The sequence below is a fragment of the Toxotes jaculatrix genome, chromosome 19 (genome assembly GCF_017976425.1).
Source record: "Toxotes jaculatrix isolate fToxJac2 chromosome 19, fToxJac2.pri, whole genome shotgun sequence".
NCBI lineage: Eukaryota > Metazoa > Chordata > Actinopteri > Toxotidae > Toxotes > Toxotes jaculatrix.
This window is the reverse complement of record NC_054412.1, coordinates 5,775,698-5,798,102: the sequence shown is the minus strand read 5'-3', so window position 1 is coordinate 5,798,102 and position 22,405 is coordinate 5,775,698. Positions and strand designations below refer to the sequence as shown.

Sequence of the window (22,405 nt, the reverse complement as noted above, 5' to 3'; positions counted from 1 at the left end):
CGTTTTTTATGACATTTTGAGGTCAAAATTTTTTTTGACTTTTTTTGTCCGATTTTGACGCCTTACTATACTATGACGTTTTTTATGACATTTTGAGGTCAAAATTTTTTTTGACTTTTTTGGTCCGATTTTGACGCCTTACTATACTATGACGTTTTTTATGACATTTTGAGGTAAAAAAAAATTTGACTTTTTTTGTCCGATTTTGACGCCTTACTATACTATGACGTTTTTTATGACATTTTGAGGTCAAAAAATTTTTTGACTTTTTTTGCCCGAAAAAAACGCCATACTATACTATGACGTTTTTTATGACATTTTGAGGTCAAAAATTTTTTTGACTTTTTTTGTCCGAAAAAAACGCCATACTATACTATGACGTTTTTTATGACATTTTGAGGTCAAAAAAAATTTTGACTTTTTTTGCCCGAAAAAAACGCCATACTATACTATGACGTTTTTTATGACATTTTGAGGTCAAAAAAATTTTGGACTTTTTTTGTCCGATTTTGACGCCTTACTATACTATGACGTTTTTTATGACATTTTGAGGTCAAAAATTTTTTTGACTTTTTTTGTCCGAAAAAAACGCCATACTATACTATGACGTTTTTTATGACATTTTGAGGTCAAAAAAAATTTTGACTTTTTTTGTCCGATTTTGACGCCTTACTATACTATGACGTTTTTTATGACATTTTGAGGTCAAAAATTTTTTTGACTTTTTTTGTCCGAAAAAAACGCCATACTATACTATGACGTTTTTTATGACATTTTGAGGTCAAAATTTTTTTTGACTTTTTATGTCCGATTTTGACGCCTTACTATACTATGACGTTTTTTATGACATTTTGAGGTCAAAAAATTTTTTGACTTTTTTTGCCCGAAAAAAACGCCATACTATACTATGACGTTTTTTATGACATTTTGAGGTCAAAAAAAGTTTTGACTTTTTTTGTCCGATTTTGACGCCTTACTATACTATGACGTTTTTTATGACATTTTGAGGTCAAAAATTTTTTTGACTTTTTTTTGTCCGATTTTGACGCCTTACTATACTATGACGTTTTTTATGACATTTTGAGGTCAAAATTTTTTTTTACTTTTTTGGTCCGATTTTGAAGCCTTACTATACTATGACGTTTTTTATGACATTTTGAGGTCAAAAAAATTTTTGACTTTTTTTGTCCGATTTTGACGCCTTACTATACTATGACGTTTTTTATGACATTTTGAGGTCAAAAATTTTTTTGACTTTTTTTGCCCGAAAAAAACGCCATACTATACTATGACGTTTTTTATGACATTTTGAGGTCAAAAAAAGTTTTTACTTTTTTTGTCCGATTTTGACGCCTTACTATACTATGACGTTTTTTATGACATTTTGAGGTCAAAAATTTTTTTGACTTTTTTTGCCCGAAAAAAACGCCATACTATACTATGACGTTTTTTATGACATTTTGAGGTCAAAATTTTTTTTGACTTTTTTTGTCCGAAAAAAACGCCATACTATACTATGACGTTTTTTATGACATTTTGAGGTCAAAATTTTTTTTGACTTTTTTTGTCCGAAAAAAACGCCATACTATACTATGACGTTTTTTATGACATTTTGAGGTCAAAATTTTTTTTGACTTTTTTTGTCCGATTTTGACACCTTACTATACTATGACGTTTTTTTATGACATTTTGCGGTCAAAAAATTTTTTGACTTTTTTTGCCCGAAAAAAAACGCCATACTATACTATGACGTTTTTTATGACATTTTGAGGTCAAAAATTTTTTTTGACTTTTTTTGTCCGATTTTGACGCCTTACTATACTATGACGTTTTTTATGACATTTTGAGGTCAAAATTTTTTTTGACTTTTTTGGTCCGATTTTGACGCCTTACTATACTATGACGTTTTTTATGACATTTTGAGGTCAAAAAAAATTTGACTTTTTTTGTCCGATTTTGACGCCTTACTATACTATGACGTTTTTTATGACATTTTGAGGTCAAAAAATTTTTTGACTTTTTTTGCCCGAAAAAAACGCCATACTATACTATGACGTTTTTTATGACATTTTGAGGTCAAAAATTTTTTTGACTTTTTTTGTCCGAAAAAAACGCCATACTATACTATGACGTTTTTTATGACATTTTGAGGTCAAAAAAAATTTTGACTTTTTTTGCCCGAAAAAAACGCCATACTATACTATGACGTTTTTTATGACATTTTGAGGTCAAAAAAATTTTGGACTTTTTTTGTCCGATTTTGACGCCTTACTATACTATGACGTTTTTTATGACATTTTGAGGTCAAAATTTTTTTTGACTTTTTTGGTCCGATTTTGACGCCTTACTATACTATGACGTTTTTTATGACATTTTGAGGTCAAAACATTTTTTGACTTTTTTTGTCCGATTTTGACGCCTGACTATACTATGACCTTAGCCTTTGAGGCTATACTAAAGTATGAACTCTTTAAGGCTGAGACTCATATTAGACTCTTATTTTTCTGGTCAGCGTAAGGATTTTTAATGGATTCAATGTCTGCCAGATATTCATGCGCTAATTTTGTATTCAGGCAATTTTATGTCAGAAATAGCAAGTATTCAGGCACAAAACATTTACACAATTGCATGAAACATTGTTTTTGTGTAGCTTAAGTAACCTCCAAGGCACAGAAAGTTGGCTGTTCTAGTAAAAACACAGTATAGGCCTATATAAAAAAAATCACTAAATAAATTGAGGATGAATTGAATTTATTTTGACAAAAAACATGTTCTAAGTTTCCATTCAAATAATTTTCTAATTACCACCAGTCAAGCTAAACATTTGATTAACTGAAAAACAAATCACTGTGAAAAAGTTAAATTAAATGGTTAAAAATGACATCACAGAACACATGGAAATAAGATCTGAAAATCCAGTGGAAGGCAAAAGATGTTTGCAGCAAAAGTGTACTGAAATGCAAAAGACAAAAGCTGTCTTTTTTTCCATCACTGTAAACCATGTTCTGATCATCTTTTTTATTATTTATCATGAGGTGAAAATAAAGTAGGGATATACAAACTCTTACTAGTTCAAAATTGATGCCTGCTTCTTTGATAAATAACATCAATAATATTATGATGAAAGAACGTTCATCAATAATCTTTTCTTCTGTGAAACACTCTCGTACAGCTAATATTAAAGAAAAATAACTTGTAAGGAATTTCTGGCATATGACATTGAACCCTTGCCAGAAAAAGGAATGTATTGCACCATACCACCTAATGACTAACTCTTTAAGCAAACAGATTTTTTTTCATTAAATCAGATCTAACAGTCTTCTCTTTAGCATCCACATTCATCAGCGCTGTTATTGGCTATACAATTCCCTGCACAATAATTTATGTGTCTGAGCTCCTGGAATAAAATGTTTAAAGTTATGGGAAAATGTGCACCACTTCTTGCTTAAACTTTCCACAAACTGCCAGCCTGTGATTTTCTTTTGGTGTAGCTCTACTTGCAAATGGCACGCTGTCCATGCATGTCCATGCACTGCTGCTGGAGGAATATCTGTAGTGTGCATGGATTGAGCATCTGAATGGTAACAGAAGTGAACTCAGGAATTGTCAGAAGAAACATGCTCAAAGCCTTCGCTCTCTCTCACTAGCGCCCTCTCAAGGATGACACGGCCCTCCTTGTAACGCTGGCTTTCCTCGGTGGCAAACTCATACATCCAGCCTAGTTTGCTGTTGCAGTTTTTGCAGCTGACATCCCGCACCATGTGTCTTCCTGTCAGCATGACTCTGTCTTGGACCTCACTGTGCTGCAGATTCACCACCTGAAGGGCAGCAATCAGGTATGTATCACTGTAATATTTCAGTTTTCCTGTGTGGACTTTCGACATGTTGTTGCAAAATCAGTTAAATAAAATGATGTTTAGGGCTACAGCTAACAATTATTTTAGTTTCTTAATTAATTAAAATAAAAAGTGTGAGATGTGATGTAGCGGTACCTTGTTGAACAGGAAAGCTCGGCCAGTGGCTCCGGTGAAGCGCGTGGAGATGAGCTCAGCCCTGTTGGTCAGGATGGTGTCACAGTTGGCGCAGGAGAAGAGGCGAGTCCCACCAATGTGATCTAGGAAGATGCGGCCCATTTTGCTGACCAACAGGAAAGAATAACCTATAATAAAAGAATCAGCCCTGTTAGATGATGTAACTTATGCATACAATTAACAACCCAAGGAAAATGGTATTTTCTATTTGAGCTATTAACAAAATCTCAACTGGTTTCCCATAAAGTTTACTGTATCATGTTGAATATCATGATATAAAACTGTATACCATGACAGAGGAATTGTATCCATGTTGTCTAGTTTACTCCCTTTTTTGACATCCAGTTTCTAGATTTTAGACGTTTGACCTTTTACATGTGGCCGCCTGGTAAGCTCAGTTGGTAGAGCATGAGATTCAATCTCTCAGGGTCATGGGTTTGATCCCCGCTCCGGACAGCACCACCTCCCATGGGCTCACCACCTGTGGGAGGTGCCGTAAGACTTGGTGCATTGTGGACTGGGCGGCAGTCGCCACCGCAACCTGGGCCTGGACCCAGATAAGTGGCAGATGATGATGACATGACATTTTACATGTGAGTGGTGAAAAAAATGGAGACAATGTGTGTCAGTGTGAGAATGTGATCAAATTGATGAACTGTCCTTTATGGTTTTGCATAAAATTTTTTCATAAAATTATTGTGACTACTGTTTCTATTTGCAGTTTTGTATGTATCTGTTTGTTTTGTATGTACAACCCACAGATGTTAATAAATTTAACCAGTTATGTTTGGATGGTATTATCATTATTCCCTGTATCACAAAACTAACCAATAGGTCTGAATGGATTAGTCAATTAACTAATCATCAAGGGGGGAGTTATAGGTTTCAGCAGTGAGGATCACTTCCGCGTTCAAAAAGCTGCAGTTCCTGGGCTGCCGCTGGAGGAGTGGCTTCAGAAGTGAGCAATTCTCCATTGACCCCCATGGTAAAATAGCCAACTTTACAGCCTAAAAAAGTATTGGCTGGGCTAGGCGGCTACATCCAGAGGCCTCCGGCTACTTCCGGTGGTTGACAGGGGCTGTAGTGTCCATGTTTGTTTGCCAGTGTTCGGATAGTTTTTTGTGACAATATGGCTTGTTGTAGTGTAGATTGTACTAACCGACCATCGAAGGAGTCTGTGTTGCAGTTTTTTCGTTAAATTCCTCACTGTTTTACCTGGATGTTAGCACTAATTAGCATGTTTTAGCATATTTTGCCGCTGGCTTATGACTTAATTGCCAATTTATGGTCGCTGCTGATATACAAATCCTGGAACAGCTAAAGTTATTTATCAAACACTGATGCCCAACATTTGCTGGCTCAAGCTGCTCCAGTGTGAGGATCTTCTATTGTTTTGTTTGTTTTTTTGTTAGTTTTTTTTTTTTAAATATATGATTGTAAATGGAATACTTTCTGTTTTGGACGGTTAGCATTTAAGAAAATTCAATTTAAAGACGTTAACTTGGGCTATTTGTCACTTTTTTAAGAGGTTATAATGAAAAGAAAGGTCATTTGAAGTCCTACTAACCACAGTTACAGTTTGGTGTGCAAACTGCTAGGTTCATTTTTCACATTAAAGTGAAATTTGTAGGATTCACCTGAAGGCATCATTAGGCCTGGTGTGTGAATAACAAGGTTAGGAAAAATACACCAATAAATTCACGGTGGATTAGCTTCTTATCATAAACAAAGAGCTGTAGACTTTCATTAAAAAACAACAATAATAATAATAATAATAGTATTAATAATGATAATAAAGGCGACGCTGTGTTCGACAGTTTATGAGGAAAACTGAAAGGGTAATAGCTAATGTTAATAGGCCAAATAACGGTGAAGTCGAGGCTAATTTTCTCACCTAACGTTGTCTGAAGGTGAGGAGGTTCAGACGAAACGCAAGTTTGTCCGACGGGTCCTTATTCCCCGGTTTCTCTTTATTCTCGGATTATAAAACAAATTCGCGTTTCCTCTGTTATTGTTTTGATCAAACTCGGCTCAGAACAGTTGATGCTGTTGAAACGAATCTTCCGGTCGGGACTTTCAAAATAAATCCACACTGGCGAAAAGCAATCAAAAACTTTCACTGACACAACGGTGTTTTAAATTGTTCCAGCCGAATCATAAAGAACATAATCAGAAATATAATCTGAAACTTGCATTAGACTAAGATTATATTAAAGGGGCTTATCCAAGGGGCTTCATCAGTTCGTATGCATCGGTCTATGCATACGAACTGATGAAGCCCCTTGGATAAGAGGCGAAACGTCTTCCCAGACAAACATATGTCCAGTTGCCTTCGATTCAATTTTCAAAGAGAGAACTTTAACTGGTGTTTAAAAATGATCATGCCTTTTCTTCTTCTCTTTTTCTTTCTTTTGGTAAAGGGAAATATCTTAAATCTCTTGCTGTATCTTTCGGAATTGTACATTTTTCCATAAATAAATAACAAATAAAAATGAATTTATGTAATGAATGTATTGCAAATAGGTCAGTAATCATACAGTGCTACAGTGCTGTATCTGTATTTAGTTGTGACAATAAAGCTCTTCACGTTGAATATCCAGCCTTACAAAGTCTGTGCTTTTATTTTGAATACAATTCTCCCCAGTGTGGTCCATATATCTTTGGCAGCTTGATGCAGCTCTGAATAATGACCACATGGGAGCAGCAGTGCACACCAGAATAGACACATACAGTATGTTACACATATTATGGACCCAGATAACCCAGATAGTCCATCGTGCTGCTTTCTCAAAACAATACTGGTGGGCTGCTAATTCCCATAATAACTACCTGCTGTCACACATGCAAAGTTAAATTAAGTCAAGACATTCTAGAGAATAAGCTGAGAGCCACCCTACAAAAGAAAGGAAAAAGTTTGGGGTATTGACAGTTGTGGGAAAACTATTCAAATACTGGTTCAAGGCCAGCCAGACTATTTGCTGCGTGTCATTCCCCTGTTCTCTCTCTAATTTCCTGCCTGACTTAACTGTCACTGTCACATAAATTTAAAAAAAAAATCTGTTTCATTTAATTCAACTGAATTTAATTTTATGGAGCATTTAATTAAATTAAATTAAATTAAATTAAATTAAATTAAATTAGATCAGTAGTTTAATTGAGTACATGTAATTATATTTAATAAAATAAAAATGTATTTAATTTTAATTGCCCTGAGGAGCAAGTCCTTGGTTAAATTGAAATAAAATCCATCACTACCATTTCAGTAAGACTTTGCTTTCATATGCCTCATGCACTTTATCCTCCCAGTTTAAGCATCCCACCTTACATTTTGTGGCAGCGGGCCAAAAGAATTAGCAGCTTCCCAAAATACCACATACAGATCTGTCTCCTCCCGGATGACTGACTGCATCTGGCGCCAAATCGTGTTTGTATGCTCTGAGCAGCCAGAAAAGCAGCAATCAGTAACATCCATCTGGTAGTCTGTCACTCTAGTTGGTGGGATATGTGAAGGCAGCACTGTCTCCCTTTACTTTTTCTTGTTATCTCTTCCAGCCCCTCCTTTGTTTCTTTACTTAACTAAACAGAAACTTTTGTTGGCCTTTTGTAGAAACTCCAACTCTTTCTTGAATTCTGGTTTTCTTCAGAAGAGTTCCTGCTCCTCTCAAAGCTACCAGTTCATTTTTCTCATTTCCATACTTGATACTAAAGCCCCTTTCAAAGAGCTGACTGCGAGATGCTGTAGAAATAAATGTTACTGGAAAACATTTATTTCTACAGCGTCTCATACACTGCCCCCCGCAGCCAAAGCTGTATACACACCTCTGTTTCTGTACGCAGTTGTTCAGAATCTTAACAAACGTAAGAGACCTTTTGAGCTCTCCAGAGCATTTTAAGTCATAAGAAGTTTGCTAAATAGTTTTGATTCCTCAGGTTGGGAGAATGAATAAAAGAGGAAGGATTTTTATGTTTATCTTAATGTTAAGTATGTATGTTAAGCTTAAGTCCAATATTTTACTTTTAGCTTCCTCACTTCATTTATCTTCTTTTCCCAGCTACAGGAGCTTACCTGAAACATCTTTTTCTATGTCTCAGGTTTTTAAATAAGTACCAGCCTGGTTAGTGCTGAAGCTGTTTTAAGGCTGTTAATGAAATCCTGTCTGTTGCACCCTTTCGTGAGACAAGGAAGGAAGATGGTGCTTGCAGGATAAGTTAGGTCAGCCAGTTTTGAATTGTTTGTACAGATCACGATTGTCATGCTGTTATTGCATATTCGGAAGTGTAACTACAGGACAAACTGTTCAGCCCATCTAAGCCTGTTCAAAGATTAGCATAGATCATGGAGATAAAAGCCATGCCTCAGCAAGGAGGTCATGCAGAGTTAATGTCCTTGAGGGAAGATAACAGACTGTAAAGGCTGTGTGACCTCATATCAGCATTACAGTAATCATCACTGGAGTTGACTCTTGATTAGTGACAGTGCTTATAGTTCTGCAGAATTCAAGATCTGCTGGGAACAACAAGGAAACAATGGAGAGGTCATGATTACTGTTTTAATGCACAGTTTGTGCATCTTTCGGTGAGTGTACAACTGTCCAATTGTTGGCTGGATGAGAACTAGTATTAATGTCTGTAGTTCATGAGAATACAGACAGTAGTAGTAAAAATATGATTAGCTGTTTTCTTAACATCTTTGTTAAGAAAGACCTTCCCTCACCCCTAATCAGGGGAGAGATAAGCGATAGACAGGGTTTACAGCACTGAAGCATCTCTGTTTTATAAAAAAGAACAGTTCTTCAGCTGTGTTGTAGGGAGGACTTAATAAATAATAAGTTTTCCACTATTTTCCAACATATTAAATGGAAATTAATACACATATTTTATTAAATGAGGGGTAATGTATCTGCAGAATGCTCAGCAGGGAGCTGTACCATCTCACAAATTCACAGACTACATTGTTCTCACCATTACACCTAAAACTTTACTCGTCTCGTCAAAAAATAGTTTAAAGGACGCTATATTTTTTTCCAAAAAAAAAAAAAAAAGTTTTTAAGCAAATTTTAGTCAATTTATCCCACACACATCTAAAATACGTAAGCCAACAAAGAGCACAATTGGTGGGAAAACTGTTTTTTTCTTCATCCTAACCGTAAATTCGATAGATATATTGAAGATAGCTTCAACCCATTGTGCTAATAACCAAGGTAATCTTTTCTCCCTTGCACCTGTGGTGCTTTGCCCCGTCACACCAATAACCATTCACACAGTTAAACAATCATCTCACAAAGTGGCGTGATTCCTGACCTTATATTTTGAGAAGTAAAGTCAGCATGTCAAGGACTGATTCGTGCGATATTAGAGGAATAGCTTGACATTAAGGGAAATGTGCTCAACCTTAAGACTGAACACTGGGAAAATAGCTTTTCATCTAACGCTCAGCAAGAAAGCAAATAAATGTAACAAAAAACACTTTACTTTCGCCTCTACACTGAGAAAAGGTTACTTTACTATATAATAAAAGACTACCAAATGAGATGTCACTGGAATCACAGCTACATTGCAGAATTGAGGTGAATTAGTTTACAACTAGTGCTACCCCAGTTTGTTGCAATATAAAAGTAGCATAATAAAATTTTATAAACTTTAAGGCATAATCCAAGCATGTACAAGAAGGGATTAGGCCCTATCACTCTCAAACTGAGTAACTGATCTTAATCAGGGAGTAATGTGAAATCAGAAAAGAGTCAGCATCAGAACATGAGGAGCTGATACTGTTATAGAAATTGTCTTTCAAACTATTTGTCCGGCCAGCAGTGATAGTTTAGTAGTCTACTTAATGCTACTAACATTTCAAAGCTGCAGGTAAAACATGTAATTCATTTTTGTTTGTAATGTTGAGTAATTATTTCTGAAAATGAATAATGTGTAATTTACAATCTCCAGTCACTTGTTTATCTGTAGTTGATCCATCTGACTTCAGGAGGGTTCTGTGATGTAGAGCTTCAAAGTTTCCAGTATTGATGGAACTAAACAGAAGCAGGGCCTCTTGTTTCAAAATGTGGAGACTCAAAAGTCATCCTCCAAAAATGAAAAGACAAAGACTCATCAGGCTGAGTGGATGCAGATGTGCAGATTTTATCATAGCTACAAAAGAGATCAACAGAACGTTTTATGTAGCTTGTTAAATCAAGAGAAAGACCTGCCTGCAGACTGGATAATGAAGTACTAGAACATTTAAGTTACTTACTTTTGCAACTTGAAGTCTTTGTTATATCTATCCTCACAATAGGATGTAGTAGAGAGAAGTGGGAGTATATATCTTCTACTTATTATCATATTTTAGATTATCCTATTCATAGTTGTTCTTATCCATTGAATCCAAATTAACAATAAGTGAGAGTAAATTTTGCTAAAACCCTCTGACAGTCTATAAATAGAAACTCATTAACTGCTGGAGTTCACTGTCATGTTCACTCATTATTAAAATAAAGTTTCATTATGATCTTATCAGTGTCATTGTTTCATCATAAAACCTTGTGGTTGTGTCCTTTGGACAAATGGACTAGTCCCTCCTCTCTGTGCATATTTATGATATGTATAGTTTACTGGCCTGGTATGGCTGATAATGACAAAGAAAAACGCCTGACCGCCAAACAGAGCGAGCAGAGTGGAGGGAAGCACAGCTGCAGACAAGATCCATGAGGACAAAATCTGACAGAATCAGGGAAAAGATGCTTCCACAGCTGGTCCTCATCTCACTGCTGGGCCTCACATGGACAACAGGTCTCTTTAAATTAATGCTCATCTCAGCCTGTCCATTTTGCATAAACTCTTCATAAAACTTAAAATCAGGTTATCTTTAATTTTTTTTTGGACATATAACAACAAAAGGGTATAAATTAAATTATTCTGCATTATTATTATTTTCAGTTGTCTACATTGATCTTCACATTTGATCCACTCATATTAATTTCTTATTTTACTCTTTGTTTTATCTTTCAGTAACTGGATTGCCTTGCACTCAGACATTTCCTTCTCAGCCACCTCCATCAACTGGTAAGTCAGATAGAGATTCAAATTAATGTCTATAGGTTCACAAAGACAGTAAGAGAACAAGACAGTGGATAAAAATTACCAAGATTATCAAACAAAAGCTTTTTTTTTTTTTTTTAAAGGATTGTGAGGCTGCCTTTTTAGTAGACTTTAGTATTCTAGTATATCCACACAAGGCCAAAAAGGGCATATTAGTAAATGATGCACCCTTAAACTCAACACAAATGTTTGGTTGAAGCTCTTTAGATCAAATCTGTTGGAATTTTTTTTATTTTTTTCTTTCTCAAGTCAACAGTGTCAGACCCTCAGATGTGGCTGTACTTTCATCTATTGGACTTCACATGCACAGGTGAGCACAGGTCTCCAGTCAGCTTTCAACCATTGGAAATGTATCCGTGCAGAGACACAGTCACACTGTATGTCCTTCCTCTTCTTGCAGCACTGAGCTGTCCATGGTGGTATCAAGACTCAGAGGTAAATTTCAAATTTCTATTTTGTTATTTTTTGAGTTTTACAGGGTCGAAAGTCAAATGTTTATTAATGAATTTGCTCAATTTGTGCACTTGTTGGATGTCCATGCACACCCTGTGCTTCACTTTTCTCATTTTTTGCCCCACTGCCTTCCAACAGGCTTTCTGGAAAACTCCAGTGTCTGTGCTGGTACTAAATTGAAATTTAACTTTGAGTAGAATTGGCTTACAGTCTAAATGAACAGCGTAATTCATCTAAAGAGGTTGATATGAGCTTCTATTATACTACTGTGCGCTATCTTTACTACACTGATATCTACACTAACTGTGATAATTTGAAACAATGAACCCCAATACACTTTCCATACACACCACGTCTGTAGTCTGATATCTTTTTTAAAAATCATTCATGAAATAAAAAGCGCTGTCTGCAGGTCATACAGCTAACATGCTCACTGACACAAAGCAAGAAGGTCAGAGTTACTGATCAAGGTGTGCTTTACTTTTTCCTCCGATTAAAATATTACGGCAGAATTTGCAGTCATGTTGAAACAATTTTTTTTCCTATTATGTTTCATTTGAATCTAGATATTTGCTGCATTTCATTGTCAAACGAATGTTTAATTTATCAACCATTTATGTGGGGGTTTCTAGTAAATTATTAAATATATAAGGGTGTTAAAAGCTAACAGCAGCAGCTAACAGTAATTTATATTATTGGTCTGCTAGTTATTTTTTTGACTGTATAAAATGCAAGATCTATAAAATCTTTAAAAACCTATAAATATCTAGAAAAAATAATATAAAATATAAGATCTGGGCTTTGAAGTTAAACTTGTGTTCATTTCCATCTGTCAGAGCTGATGACCCTGTTCAATCCTGCACTGATCAGTCCCCTCTCAGATGAAACAAACTTGTATGCCTCTCACTTTGCTCAACAAAGGTACAGAAGTTTCTGACATTAATACAGTACCAGCGGATTGTGGCTTGTTCCAGAGATTTTAAATTTTTTTGTTCCATGTTACTTTCTGTTCTTAGCACGCTGGTGGAGCAGGCAAAGGAGGTATCCCTCTATCTCCAGAACAATCAGGTAGGAGCTTTAATGTCTGCTCTCCCATCTGAAGGGATATTCATAATTTTAAGGAAGACTCTTTCCTTCCATCAGATACTTTTACATCTACCTCTGCATTTCAACTTATCTTAAATGGCTCGTTTATTGCAAGCATTCCACAGTAATATCAGGGCATAGAGAATATCGTGGACACAATGGACACAGTCTCTAATTTCAAAATAATTAGTACCAAATTACAAGGAATCTTCCTAGGAAACTGGAAGTTTCCAGTAATTGAAAATGAACAGGAAATAAATCTGAGATTACATACCTGTAAAACAAACCACTCTAAAGCGGCTGATGTTATTTGTTTCCCTCTACAGGTCATTGATGTGGACAGAGACTGGAAGTTGGTCCTTCTCTTTGTTCAGGTGGATCAGCTCTGTGCCTGCAAGCAGCAGCAGGTAAACAGCGAAATATTATTATGATGCTATGATTATGATGTTTATCTGTGGAGACATTTAGTTATTTGTGCCAGTGGTAAGAAAATGAAGGAAATCCTGAAACACTGGCATTTGAGAGAAATGAATAATAAAAAAAAGGTTGTTTCAGTCTTAGTCTGCTGTGTCTCTGTGCAGGTTCAGTCCGTTATCCAGGCAGCAGTTGAAGAGGTGGATCGTGCTGTGCAGCTGCTGCACTCTCAGGTATATTTCATTATAATACACAGTATTTTCATTCTGTCACTGATGCTGTGTTTATAGTACTTGACCCATTTTACATTTTTGTTTCACATCACTGTATTGCAGCTAAAGCGGACCATTATCAGCATTGCACTGTGGGATGGAGAGCACGACACTTTCCAGCACAAGTGAGTTCATATTTTGAAGTGTTTCTTCATTAAATATGCAGGTTAAATGGTTTGTGACACATTTATTAAAAGAATGACTTTAGAGACACTGATCCACTGAGGGAGAGTAAGAGGGTACATTAAAAACCCTTGTCAACATACTGTGTTAGGAGGCTGTAAAATGGCTGTAGTGTTCTGTTGTTGAACCTTTTCACATACTCCTTCAGTCTCCTTTTTATCATTCACTGTAAAGATAGTTAGTGTGACAGAGTGAATCTGTTTTTACTGACAGGATGTGCCCATGCATGGAAACAAACAGTGAAGGAGAAATCAGACTCCTGAGGGCCTTGATGACTCACTCTCTGCAGGTTTGTCCATAATCCATCCTCAGACACATGCACAGTGAATTCAGTTGGCTACATTTAGTCCTTTGGTTATTTTAGTTGCCGAGACATTTTGACCTGTGGTGGTGCAGAGCAAACTTGTGTATACCTGACCTCTTAATGATTCATTTTTCTTCTCAAACTCCTTTTCGCTGGCCAGGAGTCCTTGGATGAGCTCATGGTAAAGAAACGCTGGTATGGCGACAGAGATGACTTCACTGTCACTCTACAGGACAAACCTTTCGTCACAGACCTGTCAACTGTTGCTGTGAGTTACATTCAACTGATACTAGGGATTTAACCGCAGTCTTATAGTTCCCTTCACCTTCACCATTTTTAGATCCCTAAATCCTTATTGATACTGCGGCAAGGGACACATTTTTCACAACTGCTGTAGTACCTCAAAAATCTGCCATCAGTGCCACAGTGGAAATGGGCTTCACTGTAAATGTGAATATGGCTTAGTCAGACTATTGTGAGTCAAGGTTTTAGAGGTTTTGGGTAGATAATTTTTCTTTTTTTTTTAACAGAGTGGGAAGCCGTTCTCTGAGTCCGAAGCTACACAGCAAACTGATAAACTGATGGTACAGATGTGGACAAACCTGGTAAAGCCTAAAACAGTCTCCTGTTCTCTCTATCTTTCTGTCTAATACAGACATAGTGTATATATACACACAAACGTGCAGAGTCATTGCTCTTTCTGTGGCAAACACAAAGACAATGAGTTTTCTGTCTTTCAGCTGCAGCCCACAGTTGGCCAAGATAACACAGAGGACAATGGAAAGATCATCACATTGCCGTGTCCAACTGAGGTGAGAAACTGTGCTAAAAACCCACACGCATGCAGATAAATCAGCTTGTCAAAGTGTGCCATTAAACGTACTGTACATGAAAATAATAATTCTGTGTGTCATACTAATATTGCATGGTGAATAAGCAACCTTCTTCCTTCTTCTCCACCTCCTCTCCCCGGCTATCTCTGTCCCTCCCCAAGGACCGACCCTTCCTGAGGACGGAGGGAAACTCTCCTTCATATCACCACAGCGATGTTTCCCCGCTCCTTCACCCAGTGAGTATTGTCTGGTGTCCAGCCAAATGGAGACCGTGGCAGTGCTGCTTACCTCCTGTTTAGTTCTGACTGTGGATGTGCTCTGTGTCTCCGGTCAGTTTACAGGAACAGAGATGTCCTGCGAGGACTTCAGCCCCTCAGCCTCCACACCGACCTCAGGTAAGATGCTTTACACTTGCTTACCAGCCATTTATCAGGCTCCAGGGTGATTTTCAACTGGAAAAGAAAGTAAAATGAAGCTTTATTCATGTGTCATTTTTCAAGCATAGGCTATTAGATAGTATTTCTAAGAAGTTTTATTACTGTATTATTATTATTTACAAGTTTGATATTGAGCCGATATAATTCTGACTGGTCTGAGATGTCCTCTGTATTTTCCCAGTCCATGAGCTCAGGCCTGGTGATATCAAAGTCGTGGCTGCTGTGGGAGACTCTCTGACAGTGAGTCATTTTGTCATTCTTCCATTTTTTTTTTTAAATAAATAGATAGAAACACAAAGATAAATTTTATAAAAAAGATCCTAAAAGGATAATTTACTAAATATACACTGTCTAGTGATAGAACCCAGTAAAATACTCTATTATTATTTTGAGGTCAGATTAGTGGATAATGTGTCACTAAAACACTGTCCTTGTATTTGTCAGGCAGGGAACGGTATTGCATCCAGCCAAAACAACATCCTGGACGTCCTGCGTCAGTACAGAGGCTTATCATGGAGGTGAGTCAAACCTTTTCAACACAACCATCACACAACATTGCTCAATGATGCCTATGCTGAACTATGCAGCTAATTATGTAGCTAAAAAGTAATCTAAACATGTTATTTTCCTCAGTATTGGTGGAGATGAAAACCTCACCACTGTCACCACTCTGCCCAGTGAGTCTCACTCTTGATAACCTACTGTATACGTTGTTCTAGTCAAATGAAAATCGTTTGTTAGACTCTGGTTTTGTGAAGTGAATGCTTGTTTCATTATTTCTGAACTGTACCCTTTTTTTGTTTTAACAGACATCTTAAAGCTTTTTAATCACAACCTGACGGGCTATTCCATTGGTATGGGAAAACAACACACTCCTCAGGCTTTCCTCAACCAGGCTGTAGCAGGAGCCAAAAGCAAGTGAGTCCCGTTGAAGGCAGCTTCAGCAGCAGAACTAAGCAGAAAATAAATGTGCTTTAAATTGCCTGAGCAAAATCTATGTCATTTCATTGTGATTTTTCATTTTGTTTTAAGGGACTTACCATCACAGGTGCGAGCCCTGGTGGAAAGGATGAAGAAGGACTCTGTAAGTTTATATTCATTCCTTACTTATTTTACTTGCATACTGTATGTTACACCTTATTTTGACAGTAAAAATGGCCATACTATTTCTGCTTTTACAAAATTGGAAAATCTAAGAGACACATATACTATATGACTATATGAATTATACTTCAAACAAGGAAAATCTGCTTATGTTCTTATTGTTCTGCCAGGAAGAAAAAACATACAGTTTAAATGCATTGTGTATCCATGTTTTACACTACACAGACTCAGACAAAAAATGTGCCTTTTAAAACCACCACACACTGCTCACACTCCCTGACATTTTTCTTGCTTGTACAGAGAATCAATTTTGAATCAGACTGGAAGGTGATCACTGTTTTCATTGGTGGAAATGACATGTGTGACCACTGCTACAACTCTGTGAGTACTAGTGCCAAAGATATCTGTATAGCAGTCAAAACACTTGAAAGACACAACATGAAAACATTTTTTTTTTTTTTTTACAGCTACTCTATTCTGTAGAGAATTATGTTCGCAATGTTCGTGAAAGCCTGGATTATCTCCACAAAGAGGTAAAATAAATACAATCGGCTTCATGCTCTAGACATACTGCATTTTCAGATATATGTTGGTCTCGTTGGTTGGTCATTAGCATTAACTGAGCCTGTCCCTGTCAGGTGCCTCGAGCTCTAGTGAACTTAGTGGAGCCTCTCCATATTATCCCCCTGAGAGAAATGCACATGGACACTTCAATCAAATGCCCAACTTGGCTGGTAAAGTGAGTATCACTTTTCTCTCTGCCTTTTAAAATGCTCTCTACAAAAGAGTTTGGGTCGTGGGTTTGAATACAGCTCAGGTGCTCCTATCCTGACTCCATGTTCTCTCTCTCTTCTATCATCTAATGAGTAATCATAAACAGTGATTTAATACCCTGTTATCTCTCCTTTGTCAGTATTCTGTGTCCTTGTGTTATCTTGCCAAAGCCCAAATCTAAAGCTCTTGAGATGTTGGAGGACCTCAACAGAAGCTATCAGGTAGGAAAGACCAAAGAAACGGTACAATGGTTGTTAAAGTAACTGTCCAGTTCGTCCTGAGGAACCGACTCCATCTCTTTCTTTCTTGAAGCGTTTACTGCGTGAGCTTGTGGAGTCAAGCCAGTATGACACTCGCTCAGACTTCACTGTGGTCCTCCAGCCTTTCCTCAGAGAAATCATCGTCCCCAGACTGCCGGTCAGTAACCATGAGAACACTCTACAAAATCTTTACTTGTGGACTCACCATATCCAATATCTAACCACAGCATTATCACCACAAACATATTGCATTGCCCAAAATAGTCTTTTATTTTACTGACTAAAAAACATATATTGTACCTTTTCAACAGGATGGCCTCCCTGATCGCTCCTACTTCAGTGCCGACTGCTTCCATCTCAGCCAGAAGGCCCAGACGCTGATGGCTCGCTCCCTCTGGAACAACATGGTGAGAGTCTGACACACAAGAAGCTTTCACAGTACTTTGTGCATATGTTGTTTTTTTTTTTGTAGATACACTGAACTTAATGTTTTCTCAATAAATCATTATCCCCCGGGGGGCATTGGTCTGCATCTTGAACATGTTAACACAGGTATTAGATCAAGATTACTTTTCACATCACCACAAGTGTTAATCCTCTGCTCTCATAATACAAATAGGAGCACAGCAATGCAGCAAGTGAGAGAATCGACAGCCAGACCCTCCTCCATTTATGTATTTTTGATTAGAAATATAATGAAGTGCTTTTGTTACGAGATGATCATCAAATTTAACATATCAGTGTTTTATATATTAAAAGTACTGAATGATACTCAACTGTCATTCTGTCTCTTGTTTTCCCAGCTGGAACCTCTGGGCAATAAGACTACCAAACAGGATTTTACTGTAGACGTTGACCTGAAATGTCCAACCAAGGTAATAAATTGTGATTAAAAAGAGAATCAGTGTTTTGAATATTGGTAAATGAGGTTTTAAATGGTGTTATATCTCTTAGCTTCCTAACATCCTGACTGTGAGGAAACAAAATACTGAAAATGGATTGCAAATGCTTGTTTTACTTGAATGTACATCATCTTAATATATTTTGAAGTTGCATAGTTGTTGACTGCTGTGATATAATGTAGGATCTCCTCTTTTTCAACAGACTTCACCATTTTTTCGCACCTATAACAACAGCAATTACACGTATGCTGGTCCCTCCCCAACACCTGGACCTATTCAAGTAAGCATCTGCTGTCTATCTGAGAGACTGAGAAGTGATCTAGTACGGATAAAATATGTAGCATTTAACAACTAAAGACCCAGATGAAGCTAAAATTTCACAGAAACTCTAATAATGAAACGCTTTTTTTTCCTCTATTTTTTTCTGTCATTTTATGGATTACATCATTAACAGACTGACAATATTAAAAACAATAGATCAGGAAGATTCATCTTACATATTGCCAGTTTCCATCTTTTTTTCTTTTTTTCTCCAGAACTGGGGAAGTGACTTCTCCTGTGTGGACCTTGCTCCGTCTGACGCTGTGCCAACTTCAGGTGAGATGACATTCATTATCAGTAGACGCCAGATAGGAGACTTGATGTCCTCTTTTATCTATAGGAAATAAGCTGAAATGAAGATAATGTGGCATACAAGTATGCACGCAGCCAGTGACATTGTGAATGAAAAGGCTGGAATGAACTGAACCATTTGTCCCCTGCATTGTCTCATTTTCCCACAAACAAAAACTTATGGAGTTAGGATGCTCCGATCCCATATGTGATCGAATGGCTTTAAAGTCTTTTTCTCCATATGCTGAAAATAGGAGCTGGTTAAGGGCCAAATATTACATAGTGCAGGGATAATACTTCTGGTTTATCTTGATGTCAATAGGTTCAATGTCTTTTATGTCTGTTATCTGTAGTTCACAAGCTGAGACCAGCAGACATCAAGGTGGTGGCAGCACTGGGAGACTCTTCAACGGTATGGGGTCATTACACAATGATATTCAGTTTATTCTCTAGACAGCACGAAGAAGCAGACATGACGTATAAAACAGCTGGACACATATTAGAAAACCACATCTTTAAATAAATAAATAAATGCTTTATATTCACAATAAAGGCTTAACAGGTAATGATTATGTATTTTTATGTATGTATAATATGGTATATGTGTGTGTGTGTGTTGGAAATATTAAACAATCAGCACTGACTGTGAACCTGCTGATATCAGTTATTTGATGTCATTGAACTATGAACTCCCTATATCAATTTGTTATCAGCCAGATAGCTCTCACCAGGGATGATCATTTCTTTTATGTGCTTGTGTTTGGTCTTTGATGTAAGAGTTATCTTTGTCTGTGTCTCACGGTCTTCACTGAGTTTCACACTATTTTTATGTGTCCTCACAATGCACTGTGGCTTGTTTGTTTTCTGCTTACAGGCAGGCACTGGTGCTAAAGCAAAGAATCTGTTTGACCTCAATAAGGATTATAAAGGAGTATCGTGGAGGTAAAATACACCTGTTTACTCCTGCTGTGAAAAGAAGTCTTACAGTAACTGTCACATCTGACAAACCACACCAACGTTTGTTGGGTTTTTCTTTCAGCATCGGAGGGGATAAGACCTTGGAGACTGTCACAACACTGCCAAGTGAGTGTATGCCACTTGTTTGGCTAAAATCTAATTTATCTATGTCATTGTATCCAGAGACACAGGCTTCCACTAGTAGACAGCAACCTGCAGTGCAATGCCTCTAAGGTGGCTCTTTCTCTTTTGTATCTCCTCAGACATCTTGAGGAAGTTCAACCCCTCTCTAAAGGGCTTCTCTAGAGGTCAGGGGCCAATCCAGAAAGGCTTCAATATGGCGTCACCTGGAGCTAAGACCTCGTAAGTGCACATTTCATTTAGTTCCTCGACCTGCATAAAATGTTTGTTCCACCCATTGTTACGTCTCTAACACCTCCTGCCTGGATGTGTTCTGCTACAGAGAGCTTCCAGCACAAGTGCAAGCTCTCATCAAGGCTATGAGACAAAATAAGGTGAGAACTCACCAAATCTTTGTGACCTGTGTAATTCTCTCCGTGCCTGACTCAAATAGTGTTTCTATCTTAATGCTGATGTTCTGTATAAATGCTACGCAGGAGGTGAATTTTGAGAAGGACTGGAAACTTGTGACAATATTTGTAGGGGGAAATGATCTCTGCCATTATTGCCTAGACCAAGTAAGTGGCCCTTAAAATCTGTGTATTGTACACAAATATACACATTTCTGGAATTGAAGTGCAATAAAGACCACATTTTTATCATTCTTTGCAGAATAACCTGTCACCTACGAATTATAGTCACAATCTCATGCTCAGCTTGGACATACTTTACAAAGAGGTGAGTTACACAAAAAAAAAAATCCAAAATAATCTAATCTGTCTTTGTGGGAATAAGTGGATCATATTTTACTGCCTCTTCCCCCTCTTTTCTCTCTCTGTATCTATAGGTACCAAGGCTGTTGGTCAATGTTGTGACAATCTTGCAGATATATCAACTGAAAACAGTTAAGAGGAACACACTGGGCTGTTCTCTACTACAGAGGTTTGTTTTCTACTGATCTCCCCTGTTTTTCTGTTATCTTATCATATGCCATGTACAATATCAGTACATACAAAGTCTACAAGATCCTTTCACTGGTTACATATCTGTACATTTCCACAAGTTATGGTGTGTTTAAATAATTTACACCGAAAATTAGTATTGAATTCAACTCAAGCCAAATTTACCTTTTTTTATTTTTAGAATAGCTCTTAAAGGAAAAAAAAAGTTGAAAAATAGGGAGAGTAACCTTGATATGGCTTTTGTAATCTTGATTTTTTCCATTTCCAAATTACATACACCTTACGCTAATACGGCAAGTAATGGGAATCTGTTATTTTCAGGACCAGCTGTCCCTGTGTTATCAACCCACTTGAAAACTCCCCAGAACTTGAAGAGATAAAACAAATCAATCACAAGTACCAGGTAAAAGCTTTTCAAAATATCAATATTTAAAAAAAAAAAAAAAAAAAAAAAGGTGGGTTCCCTCAGTGACTTTAATTTACGATTTTTTTCCTAGGCTGAGATCCAGTATCTTATTTCTGGAGATCGTTATGATGGAAAAGAAGATTTTTCTGTTGTCCTTCAACCATTTCTAGAGAATTCCTTCATCCCTCATATCGGAGTAAGTTACAGAGACAAAATGTGTCAAAACAGGCATCCACACACAAATAATGAAATATAGCCATGCTGAAAATCTCATCTTTTCACCAGAAGGGCGAGCCTGATCCGAGTTTCTTCTCTCTCGACTGTTTCCACATCAGTGAGCGAGCTCACTCTGAGATGGCCATTGCCCTCTGGAATAACATGGTGAGCAACTGGCAGTAATGGACCAAGCTGAAGCACAGTGACCAGCATTGCCAAGTGTTTTTTTGGTGATTTCTGGTGTTACAGAATTTCTCTTTCTGTCTTAACAGCTGGAGCCTGTGGGCAGGAAACAGGCCTACAACAACTTCACTTATGATCGCTCCAAGATTCACTGTCCCTCTGAGGTATATGTGGAGATTTATGGAGCCTGGAGAGAAATCCCTCTGCTCACAACTCATGTTATCATTATATCACTCAACTAGACTTATTTGTAATTTAGTGTTGAATGTTTAAATTCAACACTAATTGTATTGTGTCTATTTTTTTATTCATATAACTATTCATTTCATAATGTCTTATTTAACACCTGTGTGAACACCTCAGGCCTCCATATTATTTGACTCATCATTTATATTCTTTCATATATATGTTTTTTTTTTATTTGAATTTTTTAAACTTTACCTTTCCTATAGGCCAGTCCCTTCATCTTCACCAAGATAAACAGCCTCCCAAGTCCACCAGTAATCACCACGACCAGCTCCAGTCCTACACCAACCATCCCTGTGCCCAAGTGTCCCTCCTCCATGCCTGTATGGGTGCCAGTGGCTGTGGGAATTGTCAGTTTACTGGCTGGCATTACTGTCGCCTGGCTACTTCTCTCCTGCACTCAAAGCTGGAGAAACAAAGTGGAGAGAGGAGAAAAAATGAAAGGAACTGGTTTTTAATGCTGTTGTTATTGTTATTGTGAACAGTATGTTTAAGTCTTAAAACTGTGTCAAGCAATTTTTGAACAGGACAGAAAGACTCCAGAAGTAACACCCAACATAA

At 37.2% G+C, this 22,405-nt stretch overlaps 2 protein-coding genes across 3 annotated transcripts; one reads left to right on the top strand and one right to left on the bottom strand.

Annotated features, from left to right (window-relative positions):
• Positions 1-2,744: 2,744 nt before the first annotated feature.
• On the bottom strand, positions 2,745-13,050 carry LOC121199203 (protein yippee-like 5). 2 transcript variants are annotated; one of them, XM_041063682.1, is made up of 3 exons: positions 12,934-13,050; positions 3,993-4,159; positions 2,745-3,818 (listed from the first exon to the last, which is right to left on the bottom strand). In XM_041063682.1, exons 2-3 carry the CDS (start codon positions 4,131-4,133, stop codon positions 3,597-3,599), a joined length of 363 nt encoding a protein of 120 aa, XP_040919616.1. In that variant the 5' UTR covers positions 4,134-4,159; positions 12,934-13,050; the 3' UTR covers positions 2,745-3,596. The 2 variants fall into 2 exon arrangements, with proteins under 2 accessions (XP_040919616.1, XP_040919615.1); XM_041063681.1 differs by lacking the exon at positions 12,934-13,050 and adding an exon at positions 5,926-6,081.
• LOC121199197 (phospholipase B1, membrane-associated-like) lies at positions 10,760-22,302 on the top strand. Its single transcript, XM_041063674.1, has 42 exons — positions 10,760-10,811; positions 11,031-11,084; positions 11,370-11,430; positions 11,521-11,555; positions 12,410-12,494; positions 12,590-12,641; positions 12,986-13,066; positions 13,241-13,306; positions 13,409-13,470; positions 13,742-13,817; positions 13,993-14,100; positions 14,363-14,437; positions 14,573-14,644; positions 14,827-14,901; positions 15,000-15,060; positions 15,284-15,342; positions 15,547-15,620; positions 15,736-15,779; positions 15,912-16,020; positions 16,135-16,186; positions 16,507-16,587; positions 16,674-16,739; positions 16,845-16,945; positions 17,120-17,201; positions 17,293-17,397; positions 17,552-17,647; positions 18,044-18,115; positions 18,345-18,422; positions 18,679-18,739; positions 19,108-19,166; positions 19,629-19,696; positions 19,794-19,837; positions 19,975-20,074; positions 20,175-20,226; positions 20,329-20,409; positions 20,504-20,569; positions 20,679-20,773; positions 21,115-21,196; positions 21,291-21,395; positions 21,485-21,580; positions 21,688-21,762; positions 22,051-22,302. The coding sequence occupies exons 1-42, from the start codon at positions 10,760-10,762 to the stop codon at positions 22,300-22,302; spliced, it is 3,270 nt and encodes a 1,089-aa protein (XP_040919608.1).
• Positions 22,303-22,405: the final 103 nt, after the last annotated feature.